Consider the following 27,313-nt stretch of genomic DNA (forward strand, 5'->3'; position numbering starts at 1 on the left):
CAGTATGCTCAGAAAAGCTTTGTGGTCTAAGTAATGTGATGTAATTTATAATGATAACGATAAATTCTAACATAACTAACTGCTACTGCGTACTATTAGAAACAAAAACTGAAACGGAGTGCGTTAGTAATGTAAATATTAATAACCTCCTCTAAATGGCGTGAAAGGGCACACTGTTAAGATAGACTGCATGCAATTTGTTTTGTAAGTGAGCTAAATGCTGAATGGCAGTGAACTTATTGCTGCTGCTCTCCATTTGCGTAGTTTGGCCCCACTCAGTAAGGAACAGTGTGCCCAGCATCCTTTATTTTCTCAATTTACACACAGCTTTAATACCTGCTCAGTTCAAGTCTGATAAAATCCCATGTAGCAGAGATTAAACTTCATAGTACTAACTTTTAGGAGTGGTGTGAGAGGAGAGGGATTACTTACTGATTCATCTTCTAGTTTGAGGTGCAAGATGGGATCTCTCTCTTTATAGTCTTTGATGATCTCAGCTGGCTTCCACACCTCCTCTGGGTCGGGGATCCAAACCCGAGTGTACTGAAAAACACACACAACAGAGCAGGCCTGGGTTATTTGATCTGACACAACCTCAATGACTTTTCCTTGTCAACAGGCCTTAAATCTTTTGGTCACCAGAAATCAGGGGCGATCATCTCAGATCTCTCAACAAAGCCATCCACCACAGAATCCATCAGAGAAAGTTGAATTTCATCACAATTCACCATTCGTTTGGTATGGTTCACTATAAACACACACAAATGTGACTGGGAGGAACCAAATATGCTCCATTTATTAGGATGACCTGTACCCCTAAAATTATACAACTCAATACAACAATGCATAAAATCATGCAGATACGGGCCAGCAGCCTCAGGTAATCCACCACCAGACCATCCGAATGGGGAGAAAAATGTTATCTCAGTCAGCAGCTCTGTGAATGGAAATGCTTTGTTGATGAATGAGGTCAATGGTGGTTAGAGCTGACAGAAAGGCTACAGTAAGTTAGATCACCAGATCTATTGAGATCCATGGAGTTGACCTGACACATCACAATGCATCATTCCATTTTTACATCCCTACCAGGAAGAACACGTATGTTATGATTACGTCACAGTACTATTTTCACTACATTAGAATAGATCACATCGACTCCTCAGCCCAGGCAAGACAAACACATCACAGCAGCCTTTTTGCATAAAGAGAAAACCCACAACAACAACAGAGATAAGAAGCAGTAGTACTGCTGTATCAGCTTTATGCACATTTTGTTTATGTGAGCTAACCTGCTGAAGCTCAGCTTGGGGGGCACAGGAGGTAATGGAACACCAGAGAGAAGCAGCTTCACACAGTCTGATAAAGAAAGAGTAATGCTCACTGTTGTGTATTTGCTCTTTATCATGCAACAATCAGACAAACCACAACTGAAGACCTAAAGGCCACGCTAAATAGACTAAAGACCATGCCTTACAGTAACCAGTGGCAGGCAATGGAGTAAAATGTGGACCAATTCAATTAGGTTCATTTTGAGTAGATGAATCCTGTGATTAACTTTCACACAAACTGTCTGAATCCATGGTTTAAAATTAAAAGCACTCTGCACAGTTTTGCAGTTGCGATTTCTTAAAATTCTGAAGCAGTATAATATGCAGCGGAAACACGGCTAGTTAAAATCTCGCAGATCATGAAACCTCTGATTGCTCAAAGACGATTCAAACCCATGTTTGACATTAACTAAGCTGTGAAATTATGAATATTTTTATGTCCAATTCAATAAGCAACCAGTGTCCAGACAATAATAAGGATATTTCATTTTAATCTGGATATTTAAAACTGCTGGTACTGTGACAACCTCAAGCATCCAAAAAACATTCTTCATCATAGAAAATGAAGCCCATCTCAAAGGCAAATGGAAAAGAACAGAGAGAGATAATTATATTAAATATATATTAAGTCATAGTTGCTGACCTCAATATTGCTCATTGTGTTTACTTAGCAAGGAGAGCCTGTTAACATGAACGAGACATTTATTTAAAAAACAAATTACGGTTCAGTTCCAATATTTTAATAAACTTTTTATTAATTTTCACTGCTCTTTAAAAGGGTGTAACTGCATTATTATACTAGTATATTGTTATTTAATAAGTGGCATTAAATGCCACTGAATGAAACAGACAATAATATTGCTAATCGCAATTATATCTTGTACAAAAAACTGTTATTTGGACAGGGCTACTTACATGGCTGTTGTCCGTCATATCCACTGATTCACGAAAGATTTTTTCGTATCAGCATCTTTACATTTTAATAATATACCATTACTGCAAGAGTGTCAAGACTATATGCAGTCTACATCACAGTTCCTGTCATGTACACACACTGATAGATGCATATATGCTACATGTGGCAGGAGGTGCACAGCAGATTGAGGGGAAAAAAATCCATACTCTCTCACATCATTGGTCCATATGTGCTGTTGAGGCAGCACCAACAAAAGCTCGCTCTCTCTTTCTGACTCAGCTGAGGAGATCTGGATGATCAGCAAAAGCTTCCCTATAGCATCTCTACATTACTCCTGACGTTTAGCCAGCACACTGCAGAGACGAGGCAGATAAAAGGGAAAGCATAGAGTTCTGAAAAAACTAGTCCACTGTTGCAGGAGATCAGTGAAGAATAAATTAGTGTTCATTAGCTGTCCTTCCGCCTTGAGGCTTTGCTGCTTAACTTCTCTTTAGGAGGTTGAACAAAGCATGCATGCACTCAGATAACACAGACAAAAGTACCAAATGTAACCAGAAGGTGCCAAATGTAACCAAACATGGTTCTTTATAAAACCCAAAGTGTTTTCTGGGTTTTCTTGGTTGAATAAAATGTCTCCCTTTTGCAAAATGAATGAAATTCATAAATAAATAAAAAGGTGAGGTGAAGATTTTTTTTCAGTTAATGATTATTTTCATTATGAATGTATCCGTGGATTACTTTCTCCATTAATCAATTTACTGTTTCATTTTTAAACTCTGTTTGGAAGCATATTTTTGGGAACCATGAGAACCATTCATTTTTATACCTTAAAACCGTAAACCGCTGCAACCCTCAATTCGCAATAGCTTTATAGTATTCAGATTATCTAACATGGCAGAGGGAGTGTTTTATGTGAGGCTTGCTCCATCATTTAACAATGATCTTTAATAGGTGCGGAGAGGGAAACTTAACCCTACAGCTGACCACACAGATCAGAACACAATTAAACCAAACATGTGAATATTTGTCTACTGTAAATCTGAGCTCAATGGATCTAAATACAGTTAAAAAATAAGGGACATTGCTTTACTGTTTTATTAAGAGAACAGTACACTGAGAAAAAGTGGATAGAGGTGACTTTTGGCTGTTAGCAAGTTAGCAACATACCATAGAAATCTTAGCTATGCTGATTAGTGTCTGAAATGAGAATGAAAAAAAATGTTAATAGTAAATGTTAAAAAAACATTTTTTGTCTATTGTTACAGTCTTACTGTACCCAATAGTTTTAATATAACCAAAGGTTTTTAATATAACCGTTTCTGTGAGTGTGCAGAACCTATATACAATTCAACTCTATCATATAAAGTTTCTATTCCAATTAAAGCTCTTTCAACAGACAATAAATAGAATCAATAGACTCGGGTCAAGAACCACTCTGGCAACTGTATTTTTAAGAATGCATTGATGTGTACAAGTGTGAACGCTCTGTGTTCAGAATGAAACGTGAACAACAGCTCAAACAGTGTTATCAGTTCCAAAAGGTGTGCCACGTTTATTAGTGAACTGCAACTTCCACTGGACCTTACACATACACAGTCAGAAAGCCCATGACCTTCACAATCACAAAGCAAGCAGACAGAAGAATGACAACAGGTCTGATTTCATAACAAGCCTATCCACTTGCATTCACATAACATCAAACATGCTTTTTGTTCTCAAATTGAGAAAATGTTCCGAAATGCAAAGGGTTCTTTGAGCAATGTCATTGAGGAACCATTTTTAGGCTCAATAAAGAACCATTTTTGTACAGGAGATATGTAAAAATGTGTGAGGAACCTTTTAAAGGTCTGGAGAAGTCAATGTAAAGGTTCCTAACAACTTTAAAGGTTCTTCACACTCACGGCTCCTTTACAAATGTGGTTCTTCTATTGTATTGCCCACAGAATCCTTTGTAGAACCTGTATTTTTGGCCCATCGAGTGCACAGACAGATGAAATACAAACTTTGTTTAAACATTCTGCGTTCTGATAAAATCACAGCCTGATACTTGTTACTTTACTAATCACCCAGAGATACATATTATGCTCTACCACAGTGCATCCAAAAATAAAGGCATCATGTTTCTATTATGTAGTGAAAGCTTCTGAAAACATGACACAGTCACAAGAAAACATGCCAACTTTAGTCACTCCTAACTACAACAACACCTTCCTTCCAGCGTGAGAGGAAATATACAGCCCACGCAAGTGAGACAGACTTATGTATACAGCAGGGATGGGTAGAATTTTTTTTAAATAAATAAATAAATAAATAAATAAATAAAAAATAAATAATATTCATATCACTATATCAAAGTAAATTTTATATTCATTTCATCACGTCTACAATAACAATAGCTGCAATCCAAAGCCTAGGCTGCAGGCGAGGTAGGCTGATGTGGATTGATGTTTTCTTGTGTTAATATTTTCAAATGTTAGTTTTTAGAATTAGAATTAATTTCTGTGAAGATATGAGAGGTTAGACTGTTCCAACTGTGTGACCAGCAGGCTACTAGGAAGGAGTCTTCATAAGACAGTCCTACCGACAACCCGCCCTACCTCGGCTGCTGCCTAGGCTTTGGAATGCAGCTTGTAGGGTTTGTTTGGCTCCATAAAATGACACAATATATATAGTAGTAGTCAGTGTGCATGAAACAGCCCTACAAGGTATACCAAATGAACGGCATATGGCCCAGCACGAGTATACAGGATTGAAACAGACATAATGACGTTTCTAAATATAAGTGCCGACCTGACTGCCGATTTCTGTCCGAGCTTATACAGTTTTCACCCTCAGGCAAACGGAAGTCACTCCATATCTGAGGCTGGAAAGCTGACGGCAGCGATTTCTATCCATGCGACGTAGATAGGGAAGCCAACAGAGATGCCCAGGAATCAAATGTTGAGAGCATCCAGTCTGATCATATAATATCTGTGTTGTTATTTCAGCAGTTTAATCAGCGCTGTTCACTGTAGCTGTGAGATCATGATAATAGCATGTCAATTTTCCCACATGAATCTAGGAAAAAGCAGCCTTTGTAAACCTAAGACAACAAATATAAAACTCCTACTAGCTGCAACAAGAAATAGCCAAATCAAAGTACTATTCCATCTCTTTATGTTTTTATACACCAATCAGCTACAAGTTATCTGGGTACAGTGGCATCTGTCAAGGGGTAGGACGAACATATTAGGCAGCAAGTAAACAGTTAGTTCTCGAAATTAAGGGAAAATGGGTAAGAGTAAAAATCTGAGCAACTTTCACCAGGATGACTGGATCAGAGCCTCTACAAAACACCAGACAGGGCTTGTGGGAGTTGAGCGGGAGTTGCAGTGAGCAGTGACCTTCTAGAGCTGGGCAATCTGACGAGATTTTATCGCATTGTGATACATTTTGTTATCATTATACACAATATGCTTTTCTAAGCATATCAGAGATGTTGTTGGTGCTTAATAAACACTGATGCACTTCAGGTTTCATCACCAACAGTGTGATTAGACTGGTTAAATTAGACGGAGTGCAGAAGATGTATATGTATAAATCACTGTACTCAGGACAGGAGAGTCTCTGAACAGTAGTTTTTAAGAATCTCTTGCTACTGATGTGTTTAGTCTGTGATTACATGTATCAAATATCGGGTATTGTGAAATCAGGGATAAATATTGGGTATTGTGAAATCAGGGATAAATATTGGGTATTGTGAAATCAGGGATAAATATCGGGTATTGTGAAATCAGGGATAAATATCGGGTATTGTGAAATCAGGGATAAATATCGGGTATTGTGAAATCAGGGATAAATATCGTGATATAGTATTTTACCATATCGCCCAGCCCTAGTACCTACCAAAAGCAGTCCAAGTTAGGACAAACCGTGAACCAGTGACCGGGTCAGATGTGCCCAAGGCTTATTAGTACAATCCATGGAGATCTCACCTTGCAACATACAGAACCTAAAGGATCTGCTGCTAACGTCTTGGTGCCACATACCACCGGACAGGTCAGAGCTGTTTTGCGGTACGAAGTGGCCCAACACTGACCACAGATGTCTTTGACAATCAAAATTTGCTTAGGGAGAAGCTCTGACTCAGAGTTACTCATGATCAGCTCTTCAATGAGAGGACAGTTCACCTTGAGATTTTGCTTCATCAAAAAGATGAGAACTGGCACATTGAGGACATGATTCAGAGACACCACGCCAAATATTCCAAAGTGTAGGACGGATTTGCTTTTTTCTGTTTTCAAGCGGCCAAAAGCAGCAAAGCAACTGTAGACCTGAACCCAAAAATCAACTACAACAATCTGAGGAACATTTAGGTTGCCAAGCTGAATATTTAGAGATACTCACTATCTCAGAGTTTCTCACAATATCACAGAAGGTGTTCTGTTTTCAGTTTAACTTGTTTAAATAACACTAACATTTTTCAGTACAACATAGCATCCTTTTTGCTTCACAAGTATACAACGATTGATTGCAGTTTTACACTGCAAAAAAAAGGCTCAGGGTTCTATAAAGCAGTCCAAGCAGTCTTGTTAAAGGCTAAATGAGATTCTGGCAATTAATCCGTCAAGCAGACATAAAGCTATGCAGAGCTACTTCAAGGGCACTTTTGCTTAATAGGAGTTAAGTATATTTAAGTCAAATCATAAAGCCTAATTGCATTATTAGGATGTCAATCACATAAGGCATCTTGAGCGGTAAAGATTTAAACAGATCTAAAACTCGGCTAATCACTCAGGTTCATGTTGGCAGACAGCCTGCCCCCCTAAACATGAACATACAAGCGATGAGAACCTCAAATGTTCAGCAGCAGGACAGCTTCGATGAGTCACATGCATAAGCTCCGCAAAGTCCAAGTGACTCAACGCGGCTGCAGACATCTGTCTGGAAAGCTGGGGTCTTTGGGGGTCTCTTGGCCTCTTCTGTGATACTGTATTATGTTATTGAACTCTTTAGGATGTACCTCTGTAGACAGCACAATCTCACAACTGTTGATTATATTCTTACAAAGACAGCAACAGAATGTTCAGCCTCTGTACTGGAGTATAGAACAGTATCTAGAACGATAAGGCCAAGAACATCAATGTTATTCACACACATTAGCAAAGATGTAACCATGAGTTCTAATCACCTAGAACAATTATATATGTAAGATCATCTTCCCAGATCATCTTCAAGAGGTCTTTCAGCATCTCACACAGTTTGAATCACAGTTCTGTTTTAAAACAAATGTGTATAAATGAGCAGTGCATGCAAATGATGGACTTAAAGACCTGAAACAATGAACATCTGGAAATAAATATTTCTTTTTCGTTTGGTTTGAAGAGTAAAGGCAGTTTTACATGCTTAGTAGAAAGTGACTACTGCCATTCCAGGAAGCTTCATGAGAAGCTGGGAGCTTACGGTCATTTAGTGCATGCAGGGTTTAACACACCTTCAACTTATTAACTTATTAGGAAAGCCTTTCTGACTGCAGATGGAAAGCGAGCATAGTAGGACCAAAGTGCTTATAGGCAAGTCTGTTCACTCAGTGACCATCTTTGCAAGGCCATGGGGCAGTTATTTCCCATTAGTATTTGAGAAAAGACCAAAATACTCAAAACTGAAGGTCAGATTACGCTTTAAAAAACATGTTAGTGCCATGATATTGGCAATCATCCTCCATTTGTGGCCTAACCAGTGAGCTGAGGGGCAGAAGCCACATTGAACGTTGCAACAACTAGTAGGGCCTCCCTTTGCTCTCAAAACAGTCTATATTGTTTTATAGTACATATTCCACAAGATGTGGAAGTTTATTGCTGTTTCCTTTGGGATTCTGGTCCATGTTGACAAGATTGCATTACAAAATTTGTGCAGCTTGGTCTGGGGAGCACTTTCATGCCGCAAATCTCCCGTTCTACTACTTCCTATTGGTGTTCTATTGGATTCAGATTTAGGAAGGCCACTGAAGAACACTGAACTCACTGTCATTTTTATAAAACCAGTAAAAACGCTTGCTTTGTGACATTGACATTACCATGCTGGGAGTAGCCTTTAGAAGAAGGTTCTGTTCAGCAGTCTGATCCATTTAGACTGATCTCAGATACAGGCCACGTTTAGAAGACAATGTGAACAACCAAGCAAAACAATCAGATTTGGGCAGTAAAGCAGATTAAGGCCACTTTCACTTGCAGTGTGAAGGAAGCCTCAATGTCTTGTAACGCCATGATCCATGTGTGTTCAGACATTACAACGAACACTTGTTTTCATTTTAGGAAACCTACAACAGCAAGAGGAAACTGGGTCAAGTGAGATAATCAAATGTTTCCAGAGGCTTTACATCATTTCTGTGGAACTGTTCAACATAACCGGGAGGGAGCCGTCAATGGATCTACAGGGTTAAAGGGATACATTGTGTTTTTATTTTATTTTATTTTAACTTATAGCACAGAGGATAATGTATTAGCCTAGGAGCATTAAGCACTGGTCTTAATTGAAGTCCTGCAGTTATTCCAATCTAACATCAGCCTGATATCAGCTAATATAGAGCAATGCAAGGCAGCTCTGTAAGCCAAGACAAGCCAGAGCTGAAATGGGTTCAAGTGAGAATCTGACAGTACCAATATTGTGTTGTTTCTGCATAGCAGTAGGCAATGTCTCATGCAAATTAGGACATGTGACAGCATCAGCTCATTTGATTTGTAAAACGTGCTCTGACAAACTTACTATTCCTGGACACCATGAAAGCTACAGTAAAGATTCCCCTAACAACTCCAGCTTTAACTCTGGGCTCTGTTTCAGGTTTGGAATTATGGGCATTAAGTACACCATTCCTGTGGGGAGTAAATGGAATGTAATGGAATGTAAATGGGAATGATCCACTTAATTATTTTGACCATAGACACTCAACATGAAACTGGTCATTTAAATTAATACCTGGATATTTTCTCTTTCAATTTGTTTTTTTACAACTCAAGTAAAGTGTTCCACTTCCCTCACTCTTTCACCTGTTACATGAGCTGTTGGTACGTATTCAGGAAGAAACGGTGCATCCTTTCAATTTTTTCACTGCAAGACTCGTTTCTAACGTCTGTTTCTAACGTCTGTTTCTAACGTCTGTTTCTAACGTCTGTTTCTAACGTCAGGAAAAGCCCAGGGCTATCAAACCCAGGCTGAGCTGTTAGACAACACTGTCAAAGTTTATTTTGTAATTAATTACTTTAATTACTGTGCAACACTGCATATCTATACAGCTCTGCAAGAGACAACAGGCAATAAATCACAGTTATATCTCTGAAATGATAAATGTAATTGATCAACATCCTGCAGGCAAATAAACACACTTATTTTATGGTTTCTACCAGATAACCTCTATTTCACATTGAGACTCATTCGGTCATGATGAACTTAATAAAATTATTTAGCTATTCCTTTTTAAAAATGTACATGATTATGAAAATGAAATAGAAAAAGTATTTTGACAGTGTTAATTAGGTTAGCGAAAACTGTCAATATATAAAATATTTGTTGGTGACCTATTTTGAGAACTAAACAAAAAGTAACACTTGAAAATGAGAACTATAACAACATTTATTACACTTCTGTCCACAAATAAAAACTAAAGGATAATGTGAAAGAGTGATAAACTCTGTTTATCTGTCCAGTGATCAGCATTTTTCAAGCCAGCTGTACCACACTGTATCCTGATGACTTGTTTTTGTTTCGCCCCTCTTCTTGCTTATAAACAACATCCTAAAATTTTTAAATGACATTAAATTGGTGTGGAACAGAGAAAAAACTGCAATCAATATAGTTAGTATTTTTGTATATCTTTCCAGTTTGCCAAGTACATTTAATCAAAATACCCATAATCGCTGCAGCAGACGAACATTGATTAAAATACATAGACCATTCACAGAGATAAGGAGCCTGCTGCTGTTATAAAGTTTTGAAACCAAGCAGGGGAAAAACTTGAATATCCACTGAATATTCAATATCAAAATAACTGAGCTCAAAAAATGTGCAATAAAGATCACCTATTTATGGATGCAGGTTGTGCATGCGACATATAAATATATAAAGTGTTTGTATTTACATATTTATATCTTTAGATTTCAATACATTTATATTTAGATTCTATAGTCCTAGTTTGATATGTTTCATGTTTGGTTTTAGCGTCACTTAATGTTGATAAGACGTATGCCTGTGTTTAATCTATCATCAATAGATGATACAGTCTATCATCAGCCCTCATAGCATTTCAAATGCTAAGGGTCAACATAGAAACCAAGGGCTAAAAGGGGCTTCATATAAACAGACCTTTTTTCACTATGACTGAAGTACACCTTCAGTCATAGTGAAGTCTTATTGTATGTACACACTGCACTGTATCTGTTTAATTAGACAATGCCATACCTGTGAAACTGTCAGCATTTTAAAGGTAAATGAATGCAAAATGTATCTGAGAAATAAAGGGGCCATATTCATGGTAATAAATGTAACATCATTTTAGACTATTGTTTAGGAAAGTTAGCAATAAATATGACCTCTAAAATAATAAAACCTTAAAATACAAAACATACATTTCAGTCAAAAGTCTTTGACAAAATCGGCTGGTGGGAGGAACACTGTGTTTATTGAACTGAATTGAGACACTTTTTAAATGTAAAAATATTGATCTACAGCAAAATAGGTTTTGAAATGATGTAAACATTACTAAAACTGCTCCCTTGGTAAGTTACATTTTTTCATGCATAGGCAAAACGTACATACATCAGGCTACATATGGTCTACAATGAGAAGAATCTTCTGGGTGATGAAATGCTTTGCACTGACTCCCACAGAGAGTTTTTCTGGTTCAGTGAGTGGAAAATCTGTTTTTTTGAGCTTCTTATAGCGCTCACTCACACAATACAACACACTGGGATAGTAATTAGGACAGGAGAAAAACCAGGGAAGGTCATTATCATAAACAGAAAACACGCACAGAGCTTTAAGGAGTTTTGATTGCAGTCAGAGAAAAAAAAACTTAATTTGCTCAATGCTGAAATGCAGAGCTCCACGACTTCAACAAGAATGGTAATTGTGGTTATACTGAGCGATGCTGCGATGCTGAATGTTAAATGATGTGTGCTTTGGAAGAAAACGCCTCTGATGAGTCAGGCCACATTAAGGCTTGGAATTTGTCAGGAATATAGAGCTGTTTGTAAAAAGTTTGAACCCCTATTCAGTAAAATACATAAATATGTCCTCTACTGGAAACTGTGGCAACTTTTAGAGCACACTTTATTGTTTTCTAATATCTTCATTTAAAAACTCAATGATAATTGTCCATTAAAGTGTCTATAAAGAAGGAGTTCTCTGTAGGGAAAGTGTACTTCTCTTCATTTCACAAATCAATTAAAATTGGTCATTTTTGTGGTTGCATAATCAGAACCCATCAAATTTAGCTGAAATAAGCAACTGGCAGGCAAGCAATACTTACTAGATTGATTTTAATTGCCTGCTTGGCTTTTTAAAGAGCAAATTATATTATTTATATAGGGACTATTGGCTGATAGAACTTCTAGAAATGTGTAAGTGCCATATTGGATTGTTGACAGTTATCCAAAGCATTATAATAATCACCTCCTAACAGTTTGTGCTTTCAGAGGGAACCTCCTATAAATGAATAAACTGCAAATAATAGGGGACAGTGTGTTTATTTAAAAATTAAGCCCAACAACTAACAAACAAATAGAAAACAAGAAATGTAACCGTAACCTATGAAGCAGAAGTACAGAGCAGTGTTTCTGCTTTTCAGCACTAATTTACATTTATATTTAATTTAATTCCTTGCAACTAACCCTCCTAATATATTCAACTGTAAGGAACAACAATAATGTTCTAAGGTCAAACTGACCCACATTTAACCATGTTTAAGAATCCAAAAGTAGATTATAACCTTCTTTAGCTCAATTAATATAAATATATCCAATATTTAGTGTAACTGTTGTACAGTGTGGTGTACAATTTTCACTCCAGATCACAGTTCACTTACGATAATTCACAATTCACATAAATAAAGAAATATTTGGTCTTAGTTTTGGTCCAAATATGATTTGTTTCCATACCATTTGGATCCTCTATTGGCACTACAGGGTCAAACGGACTGCAATAGTATGTATGCAATATGAATACATTTTAACATAATATAAACACATTAAATGAGTCATTTTCCATTTACTCCTCCAGCACACTAATTAAGCCCAGCAAAAAAGGTTTCATGCTTCAAAAATGATTCGAAATATAAGATTCTTGTATTTTTTAACTTTGAAATGGGTCAATCAGACCCGCAACATAACAGGAGGCTTATTCAGCAGCAGTCTCTCATTAAAGATAAACTGAGAAATTCCTGCATGAACCAAGTTCTCGCCCCACATTTAGTCATACAGTGAACAAATGACTCAGTCATGACCAATTACCTCAACAATGACAACAATCCCAACATCCATGCCCAACCAATGCCCCAAGTAGATTCTTTAAGAGACCTGGTTCAATCAAACAGGACATGAGCCTCAGCTTTTATTTCTAATTTAAGGACACCCTTGCCACATTTCACTGATTAACATCACACAAAACTGCTGAGGATGTCCCAATTTAGAGTGTGTGAAAAACTGCAAACACTTATGGCATCTTGCGGTTTCTGCTGATTGCGAGAGGTGTCAGGTTGCCACAACACAGGGAGTCACTTAAACCATGAATGCCTAAAGCAAACCAGCACAGAGTCATGATTTAAGACTCAAAGTGTGGGGTGGGGTGAGAATATCTGGATGGAGTTGGGTTAATAATACTGACTTACTGATTAAGCACTTTACAGCCACTGCAAAGCAGTACAGCAGAATTCAACCATGCTAGAGGTTAAACACACTCAGTGAGCACACACCTCACACAGCCACCTCTGCCACCTCAGCCTGGGGAGCAACTTGGTTGGTCAGGGCACCTTAGCCTTGAATGAACCAGTGACCTTCCGGTTCCAAGCCTGCATCACAAACCTTTACACCACAGCTTGCGTGATCTCACTTTGCCATGTTACTGAGCTGCCATTGATCAAAGCTGTGTGTCTATGCAAGCAGTTTCTTCTTTTATGGTGCAATAAAACAACACAATGAGGTCACATGGCCCTCCAATACTCCTGTCAGAAGGACAATGTGTATCATGCAAGCAACACCGCTGACATCGAATCAGTTTTGTTGATTATTCTGCAGGTAATATCAATAACTAAATCAATCTTTAATATTTTTCTAAACAATTTCAAGCCCATAGCCTTTGTCTGAACCATCTGCACAGTTGGAAAATGAAGCTTCAATAATGGGATAAACAGATTTAATTAGCAAGAACATGAAAAGTGGGTGGTGCAGGTAAGACCAGACTTAATGCGCCAACAGCTAGTGAATGCCAGACAATCCTTTACCATGGCTGAATGACCAGATCTGATCCGGGCGAGCTCTCAGAACCAGTGAGAGTGCCAATAAATACAGACAACATTTTTTTTTAACTCACAAAATGTGTTAAGCCATGGCCTAAAGGTTACAAACTTGGGACCAGAAGGTCGTTGGTTCAATCCTCTTGACTGGGAGAAATTGGGAGAGGGGGAAACATCCCAATTCACTTGTGTGTCTGTTTGGTGCCTCTAATTCCACTTCACTTTGCTCTAAATGTCTCTGATGATTTACAGTGAACTGATGAGGCTCACTTTCAGGAGTCAAATCTCCGGTCTAATTAAGCTTCTTTTACTGATAGCTCCAACTCTGCAGGGAAGCATACTGGAGACAGAGCAGGTCCAGCAATTATTAACCATGGATTATTTGTATCAGATATGCTGATGAAACACCAGGCTGAATATCTTTCAGCTGCTCAGCTTCACATATTCAAATTTTAAGAGAAAAAAAGCCTACTACTTAAAAAGTGCTCTGCTGACAACAGATTCACATAAAGACTCAACAAGACCCTGAAACAAAAGATACGACTAATGAAATGCTGTCTAAGATTTAAAAGAGATGTATGAAGGACATCTATGATGTATTTTCAATCCTTTTAAAGACTCCTCAAGCTTTTACACAAGCATACGTTACAAATGCACAGCATAGCATAAACCCCACCAATATCCACCTCTCTGAAAAATGAGAGGGTTGAATGAGAATTCATCACAGATAAAATGACTTGGATGTGTCATGGAGCGATGTGCCTATGTAAAGAAGGGATGGACTGGCCATTGTGAGAATCAAGGCAATTCCCAGGGGGTTAATAAGTGTGGGCTGTGTGGGATGCTGCGAGAGTGAGAAACTAGAAAACTGTTTGAGGTCCAAGGCTGAATCATCTATGATTCATCTTTTTAAATCTAAATCATCAATGTGGCTTTTGCAAAGGACTGGGCACCCTAAGACATTGAAAAGCAAATAGTAAGTGCTATAAATTCTGTCTCTTCAACTTCAAACATTGTACTAACACTTGTCAAACATGGACAAGCAACTGTTTAAAGATCTTAAAAAAAAAAAAAACAGTAAAATAAAAGTCATGGATGCTCACAAAACAGGGAGAGACTGTAAAATAATAGCCAAACTATTCTACATTAACATTTACATTGAAGTGCATGTAAATGAATTAGGAAATGGCAATTCAGAGAAAGTATGGAGGTCTAGATGAGATCTGACAGACCAAGAAAACCGTGGGAGAACTGCTCATATGCTGGTAAGAAAAGCAAACCAGAACCCCCATATGACTGCCAGGACCCTGCACGAAGATTTAGCTGAGTCAAGAGGGTGATGCATCAGACAAAATTGCAGCAAAACCTGGATGCGAATGTCAAACCATGTGTTAAAAGGCTAAAGCTGTAAAATGACTTCTACAATAGAATACTGATCCTAAACATTCATCCACCAACTACTACCTAAAGAGACACCTAAAGAGAAGCTTTCGGAATGACCATAGCATTCCCTGATCTAAATCCAAACCAGGAAAATACCGGATCTAGAGATCTAGGGAAACCACAAAATTAAATGACTTTTATCTGGCTAATAGAAAGTGTTTGCAAGCTGTGATTTCTGTGTCCTGACTTTGTATGGCGCCCAAATCTCACACTCGCACTCAAAACCCAAAAGTTACACTGATGGTTCTGATTAGCTACAGAGGCTGTGTTTACAACTTCTCAATAACAAAAACAAAACTAAACACCCAAACGTTTTGCACAAGACTGTATTTGCACTGATATATGAAAATCAGTGGTGACTCTGCTTACAACTCTTTACTGTTTAGATTAGAAAAAAAAGTTTTGTACTAGCAGTTATTTATATCCAAGTCAAAACACAAATATAAACACAGTATTAATGTATAACCTATAAAAAAACTAAATCAGCACCTAAAAGTGCATTCTTTGAATCCCTTATGCAGATGATCAGCATCAATTTCTTGAGGAATATCTGTCGGATGTATGACGTGTGGTTTTATAGCTTACAATGGAAGATGCAAGGGCTAACATTGCTAATAAACACTGGACTTAGACACTCATCTTCATAAATACATGCCCAAATCTTTTTACTTGCTTTACAAACCTTACTAAAACATTTAAGCAAATATTGGAACTACATTATCACTAGTATTATAGTAGTAACACTTTGTGCTGTAATTTCACCTTCCACCTTCCAAGTGACTTTATTTTTACGTTTGTAGACTAAAGTAAGTCATACTGTGTTCAAACACCATTAGTATGTCTGCACAAAAGAAAGAAAGATCTGGAATTTTGTATGTATATATTGTATTTATATGGATATTGGGGACAGTCTAGGAGCAGTCAGTTAGCAAAGTTAGCCCAGCATCTACGGCTGTAAGATGCACACATCTGATACCAAAATGTGATGGATGATCATTTCTTTCTGGGTTAAGTGACAAATGACGTTAAATTGTTTTCCTTTAAGGGCAGAAAGCAGTTACTGCTTCTTTCCTTAAAGCAGAAGGATAGTCATCAATATTCATCATTTGTACAAAAAAATACCTTTTTAATCAATAATCTTTGTAAATGACAAAGACAAACCCCTGCATAACTTTAGTTCTGTACCATTTAATGAGACAAGATCAAGTTAGGAAACTTTTATTAATAAGATTGCAGAGTTTCATCTATTTGTGCTGCCATTCAGGTGTAAGGAGCTCAGAGCTCCCCACAACAACTTTACTTCACATTACAAGGTTGTATATCAGTAAAATCAAGGCAATTAATATGTATAAAATATGGAAAAATTACTGTGATCAAAGGAGAAAGAGCTGGTTAGAGACAGAGACCTTTTGCCTGTTTATTTGTTTTTGCAGATTTTCAGTGACCTTACCAATCTTCTTACCCATCAGGGACCAGACTGTGATGACAGACTCAGACTGCAATACTGGAATAAGAAATTATAAATAACACTAAAATGCCAAAACAGAAGCCACACCTCACTGAATACACACCACAGAACAGAGCAGAACAATATACAACACCCACAACTTAATCACAGAAAAAAGCCTACAGACGCTGTGAGTGCAATAAACATTTAAATCACTAGTGCAGGCAGTTCGTATGGCAGTCATGATGTATTACACCATGAAGAAGTAAAAAAAGGAAACACAACACACACTGCAGTAAAACTGGGCAGAGAGAGGAGGAATGAATGCATTGTTCAGTTCTTCTCAGGTTTCATTAGCTTCACTCGAATTCCCGTATTTACATATATGTAATGTTGGGTGTGAAAGGCCGGGGACTAAATGTTTCCATGGTGGTACTCTCCTAACCACACCCAGCACTGTGTGTCAGTGTGCTGACAATAAGCTCAGGTTCAGCCAGGCTGGGTGTGTCCTTTAGGAAGTGCTGCTTCTCTGTACCTGTGATCTTCGGCCTTTCCACTATCCAAGAGCGAACGAACTGTGTCGAAACTTGATACCGCAGCCTGACTGAGCCGATACTGCAGCCTCTGCCTTAGTTAACACGTGTGAGCTTTCCGGGTGAGGTAACTGCATACTTCTTTAGAAGAGACGTGACCTTTCTTCTTCTAAATGCACCTTACAGCTCCTCCAGAAACTAATCAAATCTACCATTTCAATAAATGCTAGTCTTGGTAGAGGTGCTGATTTGACAATATTTGTTATTGTGATAAACTGTGCTTATTGCCATGCACAATTCATTTTTTAGAGCACATTGTGGAGTCTTCAGTCCTTAAAGAACACTTACTAAATTGTTGCTATCAAGCAAAAATTAATGAACCAATAGAAATGTAGCAAAATCCCTTGAAATAATAAATAAAAATAAAAAAATAAAAAATGCTTGTCCTATTACAAAATCGATAACCTGTCCTGTTTAACTTGATATAATGCAGCTGCTCTGAATAAATATAATTGTTTTACTAGAGCTTTTATGCAATTTTACAGCCCTGTATTTACCTAGGCATAGTTGAACAATGAGAGTTCAGTACATGGAAGCTGTAAAACTGACTAATTCCAAAACCTTTAAACTGTTGCGTAACAGTCTTGACTCATTTTATTTACTCAAAATGTACATACAACTAGTGAAAGCATTCAAGGCTAAGCGAATGACAACTACAAGACATGAAGGCAAGGCTAAAATGGCCAAAAGCAAGTAAAACGAGCAGGTACTAATCAGGTGCTAGGCTAAAAGTTAACCCTACCATACCCTACTACAATCTCTGAGGCAAAATAACAGGGTTTAAAAAGCACAGCCAAGCTTTTTCCCCCTCAAAGCCAACCAAAGACAGATCTACTGTTTACACATCAAAGAGAAGGTGCCTTAGAATGCATTTACTGAGGAGTTAAGTGAAGTTTTCTTTGTTAAATAAGATTTCTTTTTTACATACATTATCTCCCAATGGGTGGGATATTTTAGGCAGCAAGTGAACAGTCAGTTCTCGAAGGTGATGTGTTAAAAGCAGGCCAAGCTACTTTGACCAAGAACCAAATTGTGATAGCTAGATAGCTAGTCAAATCAGGCAGACTTTGTGGGGTTTTACCTACCAAAAGTTACTTAGGAAAGGAACATTGATGGTCCTAGTGGGCCCACCTAACAACTTTAGGACTTTAATATTGTATATTAAATACATTAAAACATAACCTTTATACGTGTCACATTTTAGTGTTTTGGCCCAATAAGTTCAATTTATTGTGTTTGTTTAATTGTGTATCAAACAACATACAAACACCAAAAGCTATTAAAGTTCTAATAGTGCCCTCTTGAAGAAAATCTCCAAAATAGAAAAAAACCTCTTAACTTTCAGTCACTTTGTAGGATTTTTATTGGTCCATTCATCACTAAATTCTGGCACAGTTTAAAGTTTTTCACTCAGAAAATCAATAAAACATGTAATATGACCGGGGTACCTAAACATGTGTACACGTCTGAATGATCTTAGGAAAAGCTCTCAAACACAAGATGGAAATCTACAATTCCCTCATTTCTGGCAGCCTTCCCTGCTCACTGTGGCTTGGCCTCGGTTACGTTTAGCTTGTTTCCATGGTGCTGCAGAACAGTTAATGTTCATGGATGGATATGGCTTTCAGAAGAAGTCCCCTCCGCATTACCCCTCATAGCTGTTCTGTGCAGCACTTTTACCTCTGCTATTACAAAAAAACAGGGTCTGAATGGAACAAGCTCACCTGGATCTGGTAACGCTCCAGCCTTAGTGGGGGAGGGAAACACAAACATGCACACATACACACACCTGGCTCTAAGCAGCTCTCCCACTGGACCTACACTACTTGTTTATCTGCTCTTCTGTATCTTTGCTTTGCACTGGGCTCTTTTTAACCAGTCTGTTGGGGGTTCACTTTACTGCATTGGCACTTTGTGCTGTTTGGCTGCCACAGTTGCTTTTTCTTGAACATGTTAGAGCAGGGTGGTCTTCCAGAGATCCTCTTACAGCTAATGAGAGATAATACGCATGCACTGGACTTGAATGAGGATTTGGTGAGGGTCTCCCCATGAAAATATATAGTGGGGGGGGCAGGGGTATACTGTTCCTCAGTCTAATCTTGTTCTAGTTTACCATTTCAATAACATACAAACACGCCATCAAGCAGATGCTACTAGCTAAACAAAGAAATTAATCTTGGCCATTCCTTGATTGCTCACTAGATTAAACTGTATGTTGTTTGCTCAGATTGGGGTTAACTACTAAGTTTAATAGCCAGTTATTAGTAATTCCTATGCAGAAACCATTGTGAATTATTTGGAAACTGTCTGCTTAGGCATATCTTGTTGAGTCCCACCGGGTTCTATATTAGGGCCTATGAAACTGATGTTTAACAAAGACAGTTATGACAGTGAAGAAGTGTGGGCTTACATTCAAGGTCTAAAGAGTTAAACAAATGTATGTACATAGTAGAGGTTGGTGTGTGTGTGTGTGTGGGGGGGGGGGGATAAAAGTAGCCAGCTGGTCGAGCTCATCCAAACCAAAACAGATGGAATTTCAGGATTTGCCTCTTTACCTTCAGCAGGGATTAGATTATCAAGCCACTGATTAGTCAGCATTAGGCCGGGATGAGGAGAAGATGCAGTAAAGGAGAGGGGTTGTACTTTTTTATAGTTCTGACTTGCCTTCACCTTGCCACAATGAAGGGTGGTGTTTGGATGATAAACCAAATTGTAAATGTAGCTGAGCACAACACATCAAAATATATTTGATCAGTCATTAGAAGCCAATAGACCACTGATAGTCCACACTGAACATTAAGATAATCTAATAAATACTGCTCACATAACAGCATTATGAATTTCTATTGGTTCGCAGCTGTAAGCACAGTGGGGGAAAAAAGTATTTAGTCAGTCACCAATTGTGCAAGTTCTCCCACTTAAAAAAATGAGAGAGGCCTGTAATTGACATCATAGGTAGACCTCAACTATGAGAGACAAAATGAGAAAAAAAATCTGAAAATCACATTGTCTGATTTTTAAAGAATTTATTTGCAAATAATGGTGGAAAATAAGTATTTGGTCACCTACAAACAAGCAAGATTTCTGGCTGTCACAGACCTGTAACCTCTTCTTTAAGAGGCTTCTCTGTCCTCCACTCATTACCTGTATTAATGGCACCTGTCCACAACCTCAAACAGTCACACTCCAAACTCCACTATGGTGAAGACCAAAGAGCTGTCGAAGGACACCAGAAACAAAATTGTAGACCTGCACCAGGCTGGGAAGACTGAATCTGCAATAGGCAAGCAGCTTGGTGTGAGGAAATCTGTGGGAGCAATAATCAGAAAATGGGAGACCTACAAGACCACTGCTAATCTCCCTCGATCAGGGGCTCCACCCAAGATCTCAGCCCGTGGGGTCAAAATGATCACAAGAACGGTGAGCAAAAATCCCAGAACCACACGGGGGGACCTAGTGAATGACCTGCAGAAAGCTGGGACCAATGTTACAAAGGCTACTGTCAGTAACACACTACGCCGCCAGGGACTCAGATCTTGCAGTGCCAGACGTGTTCCCCTGCTTAAGCCAGTACATATCCGGGCGCGTCTGAAGTTTGCTAGAGAGCATTTGGATGTTCCGGAAGAGTATTGGGAGAATGTCTTATGGTCAGATGAACCAAAGTAGAACTGTTTGGTACAAACACAACTCGTTGCTGAGTTGCATCCAAAGAACACCATACCAACTGTGAAGCATGGGGGTGGCATCATCATGCTTTGGGGCTGTTTCTCTGGAAAGGGACTAGGACGACTGGTCCGTGTACATGAAAGAATGAATGGGGCCATGTATTGTGAGATTTTGAGTGCAAACCTCCTTCCCTCAGCAAGGGCATTGAAGACGAAACGTGGCTGGGTCTTTCAGCATGACAATGATCCCAAGCACACTGCCAGGGCAACAAAGGAGTGGCTTCGTAAAAAGCATTTCAAGTTCCTGGAGTGGCCTAGCCAGTCTCCAGATCTCAACCCCATAGAAAACCTTTGGAGGGAGTTGAAAGTCTGTGTTGCCCGCCGACAGCCCCAAAACATCACTGCTCTAGAGGAGAACCTGCATGGAGGAATGGGCCAACATACCAGCAATGGTGTGTGCCAACCTTGTGAAGACTTACAGAAAATGTTTGACCTCTGTTATTGCCAACAAAGGATATATAACAAAGTATTGAGATGAACTTTTGTTATTGACCAAATACTTATTTTCCACCATTATTTGCAAAAAAATCAGACAATGTGATTGGTCTACCTATGATGTCAATTACAGGCCTCTCTCATCTTTTAAAGTGGGATAACTTATATATATATATATATATTCTAATAAATATACAATTTAGGCCAATATTAGTTAGGCCAACATTAGTTACAATTTAATTTTTATAACAACCTGGCACCTGATATTTTCAACAAAAGAGCTAACTAATAAAACATGTAAGTACCAGTAAGGCTAAATAAAAAGCTATGCTCAAATTTAGTATATATCTAATTTTAACAATACTCAGACAATAAATAGACTGTATTCTTATCACAGGAACACAAAAACACTTGTCTCCTTGCGATGTGCATGTGGCGTATTCAGTGAGGTGTGGCTTCGTATACGTATATTCGTATCGTGTGACATGAGTATCGTGGAAGCTTTCCGACACGCCGCACTGCATCTGGCGTAAAATTAGCTTTACAGTAGCATTATGCAAGAATTGTTTTTTTTGTGCTCATGGGCTCCCTCTACAGGTGAACCGTGTAATTCACTGTAGAGAAGACACATTTTACAAGCTGAGAGATACAGTCTCTGAAAGTAAAAGAAGCATGTTTACTCATGCAGTAGAGCAATATTACAGGATTTTACACAGCATTAAGCGGTACTCACAAGCACTCGCCAGAGTAACACAGGGCAGTTAGCAGCGCGCCAAGCCCGGAGCAGCAACCCTTAAAGGATCTCAATGATTTTAAAAGCTGTTAACTAGAGGCAAAAATGCTACATAGTGTTACTTTAACCACTAAATACACATTCTGGCTTTCACTACTATCATTTATCTAGAAATGTTTAAAAGGAAAAGCTGAAGATAACGTAGCTTCTCACTCACCAGCTTTCCCTGTTCCACAGTAGATGTGTATTTAAGGTGGAATGCCAAAGCGGGCGAGTAAGACTTCAACTTAAGCTTTGTTCAAATGTACTTTGTTTGGCTGTATTGTCAAAGGCTTAGTTATTAATCGGAATCATCTAAAACATCGTAAATGTTAAACTTTGTAAATAAACACTAGTAGCTTAAAGAGCGTGCATGTGTGTGTGGAGAAGGGGTGTATCTCTGTGGCAGATTCAGCTGACAGTAAGACTAAAATCTAAAATACAGTCAGATAAGCACTAGCACATTACCTCTGACCTGACTCTGACTGATTAAGATTAAAATCGAACTCCTGTTTTGTTGGTTTGTTTGCTTGTGCGAGCTTGGCTTTCTGACGTGCTGATTATAGAACTGCTGTAAATTAGACAGTAGATAATTATTATTATACAAAATATTTAGTGCAAATCACAATTATAATAAAACCTTAGCAATGATATGATTTGCTAAGGTAAAGTGGTAGTTCTGGTATACAAGTGAGCTGTTTCTAAGCTATAGTTGTTACTAGGCAGTTGCTATGGTATTCCAGGTGGTTAATATATATATATATATATATATATATATATATATATATATATATATATATATATATATATATATATACATACATATACATATATATATATATATATATATATATATATATATATATATATATATATATTAACCACCTGGAATACCATAGCAACTGCCTAGTAACAACAAGTATTCCAGATTGCTGCTATGCTGTTCAATGTGGCCGCTAGGGTGTTGCTGTTCCAGGGTGTTGCTTGAATACTGTGGGGTGAGTTAGCTGGTAAAAAACTGAAACAGAATATACATCGGATACCTAAAATGCTGCTCAATCACTACTACGACTAATAATAATAATAACACTAATAATAATAATTACTAATTACTAATAATAATTACTTATAATAACAAAAATAATACAATTACTTAAAAAAACTTATATTAGATTAATGTATATGTATAATATCTATATTATACATATATATCATCTGGAAAAACAACCCAACATCCATGGAAAAAGTACTCCAGTGTTGTGAAAAGAGCAGTGTTGTGAAAAGGTCACTGTACATCATAACCCAGGTTTAATGAACCCAATCAGCTGAGTTAAAGTATCTCAGCATGTTTTCTGTCCAATACTGACCCAGCACTGGGTTGCCAAATAACTGGTATTCATGTAGGGAAAAAACATATTATGTCTGATTAGAAATTGCATTTTCAAAGCTTTAACAGGGCTGGCAGAAGTCCACGGGGGGCACTCTGGCAGAAGGGGACACTGTAACTGTGTGTACATGGAAATTTTGATGATTATGATTAAAGTATAATTATTTCTTCAGCTCCACACTCAAAGCCAGCAGCCTGCTTTTCTTAGTGAACATGTCATCATGAAGTGCACTTAACGCTGAATTCTCAGTTACAGATCTCAGTTTTCATTCAGGACGTTTTTAAGCAGATGCCAAACATAACTGGGCAGTTACCGCTCACTAAACAGTCAAAAAAATATGGAAAGGACCGAGTCACGTGCAGGATTAGTAGCCTGACAACATGAGCCAGCCAGGCTTGTTCTAAAATCCCCGAAATCATTTTCATGACACTGAAATATTGCAGGACTGCTGATGTTTTCCGGTTCTGATACATCAGGAGAAAAATAGGTGAATCAGTGCTAATCTGAAGCAGGAGGAGGAAAAGTGGCTTCAGTGACGCAATTAACTTGTATATGAGTCATTGTGTACGTCCTCCAAAAGTGAGGCATGGAACAGAAAGAGACAAGCTTTACTCAGGATTTGGAAATTCGAAGCAAGCTCACTCAGCTGTGAGGCATCCATGCTTTTCCACCAGAGTTACATAAGACAAGTGGAACACAGCGACGTCAGACACAGGATTTTAAAGGTCCAATCTATAGATTATATTATTATATTATACATCATATATATTATATTTTCTGCCTATTTTCAAAGATTGCTTTCTTTTTTTGAAGCTAGAATTGAATGTGGGATGTACACACAGTTAAAGTGCGATGTCCCATGAATATCAATGCATATTCATATAACTGCTGAAGGTTTTTAACTCCATTCATTCACTCAATGCTTACGTTATGTGGACTGCTTCCTGGATTAGACACTACAGGGCAGTCAATCATAGGTAATGTACACAGCAGTCTTAAAGAAACAGTATATAAAAAAAGACTGCTCAATTCTGAGGGAAATTAGGACTTTGGTACACAATAATAATAATAATAACAATAACAATAATAATAAAGGACACAAGCAAATTTAGAAATACATTAAATGTATTAAATTAAAAATATATTGTATATCAGAATCAGCCCACAGCTAACTTGTCCATGTCCATGTAGCAATGTAAAGTATGGCAAATTATAAATATCAATAACTGGACAGAGGAATCAAAAGCAGGGCTTGATTACAGGTGCAAAGGGATTCCTCCACCTCAAATTAGAAATACATACAGACAAAAAGACATAACCACCATTTACATTTACATTCTCTGTGATAAAAAAGTACTCAAGCAGAGGTTAATGCAATAGAAGTACAGAATAGTGTCTGGGTGTATGAGGGTTTGTGGGGGGTACTTTAAGAAAGACAAAATAAGATATGGGCTTTTTAAAAGTGCACACAATAATCTCAATACCACAATCTGAAAACCTGAAAAATGAACAGCCATAATAATGGAAACTGCTCTGTGTGTAAACAGTGTTTTACTGACAGAAATGTAGTCGAGGGCTGTACTCACAGTCCACCCACACCATCATTTAAGAGGAGATTAAACAACTGCAGAGACAATACATGAGACCGGACTTTACATGCCTGAGCACCAACATAACTACATACACTATATGGACAAAAGTATTGGGACGCCTGCTCGTTCACGGTTTCTTCCAAAATCAGGTTTCTCCTGCATTTGTTGGCGTAGCTGTCTCTACTGTCCAGGAAAGGCTTTCTACTAGATTGTGGCGCATTGCTGTGAGGATCTGACTGCATTCAGCGACAGGAGTGTTAGTGAGGTCAGGCTGTTGGACGTTCACCACACCACCCCACATCTTCACCATCATCATCATCATCATCTCCAACTCCTTCCTCAGATCCACAGCTCAATGCTGGGGGGCTCTATACCCCTCTAGCCCACACCTGGCAGTAGACAAGGTGTGCATAGGTTCTTGTTTACCTGCTCCAGGTAAGAGTCCCATTCGGTTATCAGCCCTTTCTTTACAGGGACTAGACAAGCTGTGTCAGCAATGGGAGTAGCTTAAAGTAGATAAATGCATTCATTAGAAAAAGGTGGCCACAAATATTTGGACATAAGGTATTTTCTAAAAATCCAGCAGCCCTCTCCCTCTCACACACACACACACACACACACACACACAGAGCCTGTGGTGAAACACCGAAACTACCGGCAGACAGACCGAAACTACCCCAGCTAGCTACCTACCTATCCAGCTTCACTGTGCACCTGTCCGTGTTAGGGGCTGCTGTAGTATGGCGTTTAAACTGCTAGGCTAAATAAATAGCACCTTATATTTAGCTAGCTAACTAACTAAGTAACATTAAACTAGCCACCTAGCTAAATAATGTGGTAAAAACACATGAATAAGTCACCAGTCAGCTGCTATAAGCTTCAGCTAGCTGATAGGGCTTTAGGTTAACGTGTTGACGTCCAGTACAACCTCGAAATAAACAGCAAATATGGTATTTGTCCTCTTTAAAAGTATGTATATAATGTAGCTACACAGTAGCGTAAAGCACTTAGCTAGCAAGAGAAATTAGGAGCCATAGACAACGCAGGAACTCACCTTAGTGTACAGCTCGTTCACTGACATGGTCCCAGACAGGACTACAACATTAGCATGCTGAGTTTACACCTCGCCGCTCGAAAACGAAGGAAATACGGTTCCCATCAAGTTTTATAGTCCAGGTAAAGCATGTCCCGTCGCCATCCAGTGCCTTAAGTCCTGGTAGCAGCTGATATTCCCAACTTTGTACTTTTGAACTTACACGGAGAGAGAGAGAGAAAGAGAGAAGGTGGGAGGGAGGGACGGACGGACGGACGGACTGACCCTTGCCTCTTCACGGCAGGTGTCTTTCTTTCCCCATTTCCATCAGGTTAAACTGAGCAATCCTGCTGACCCCCTCCCCCTCAGCTCTGTATAGAACTAAAGAGCCCTCCTTTGTCCTGAAACGGCTGGAACTGTTAAAAGAGACCGATAAAATAATCGTAAACACTGTAAGAGAGTGGAGCTAATTTAAGTTGGCGTGTTTCCTTCCCGTATCCATTGACTCCAGCACAAAGTGTGAAGCCTCAGCGGCTACACCTGACCGAGACAGCGGCCACCAGAGCCGGGAGCGACCCCTGCAGGACAGTCGGTGCGCTGCACTTCGGGTTACATGAATATAGCTTAGAGAAGGTTTGAGGGGAAAGCACGAGTGCTGATTTTATGTAGTAGAGTGGTACATCCAAGTCCTAGTCATGAGAGGATCACTTCCCTATATAGTGTACTGACTGTCCTGCTGTAATACACCCACATGAAGTGATGGATTATTGGTCATAAAGTTGTGGGTTTAATAGCTACCTGAGTCACTGAGCTACCACTTATGGCCCCTTGAGCAAGACCTCTAACCCTCTCTCCTCCGGAACAGGGCTGCGCCTGTGCATTTTATTTATTATTATTCATAATAATAGTAGTAGTAGTTTACAGATCTTATATCAGTGCTAAATGCATTTGCTGGGATCAGATGTCTTGGAGAAGGAAGAATTACTGTATTACCAGGAATATGAATATATAACCACGTCAGTATTATAAATGATAAATACTATGTCTATGTGGGGTCTGTATGGGTAACTGTGGACCAGAAAGTTTGTTCTCGGGTTCCACCCTGGCCTCACGTATGGATGCCCACCAGGGTCAGTGATGGGACCAGGAGGAGTTAAAC

The 27,313-nt window shown here is 38.6% G+C and overlaps 1 protein-coding gene across 2 annotated transcripts in view; it reads right to left on the minus strand.

The window, feature by feature from the left end:
* The window catches only part of myo5b (myosin VB), a 65,745-nt gene extending 38,989 nt beyond the window's left edge, over nt 1-26,756 (minus strand). For both annotated transcript variants that reach the window (XM_072661588.1, XM_072661587.1), the window contains exons 1-2: nt 26,176-26,756; nt 433-543 (exon numbers count right to left, since the gene is read on the minus strand). In XM_072661588.1, the coding sequence (XP_072517689.1) occupies nt 433-543; nt 26,176-26,202 (138 nt within the window). In that variant the 5' untranslated portion in view covers nt 26,203-26,756. The remainder of the gene's footprint in view (nt 1-432; nt 544-26,175) is intronic.
* Between the last annotated feature and the right edge of the window lie 557 nt (nt 26,757-27,313).

Source organism: Salminus brasiliensis, chromosome 18, assembly GCF_030463535.1.
Source record: "Salminus brasiliensis chromosome 18, fSalBra1.hap2, whole genome shotgun sequence".
Lineage (NCBI taxonomy): Eukaryota > Metazoa > Chordata > Actinopteri > Characiformes > Bryconidae > Salminus > Salminus brasiliensis.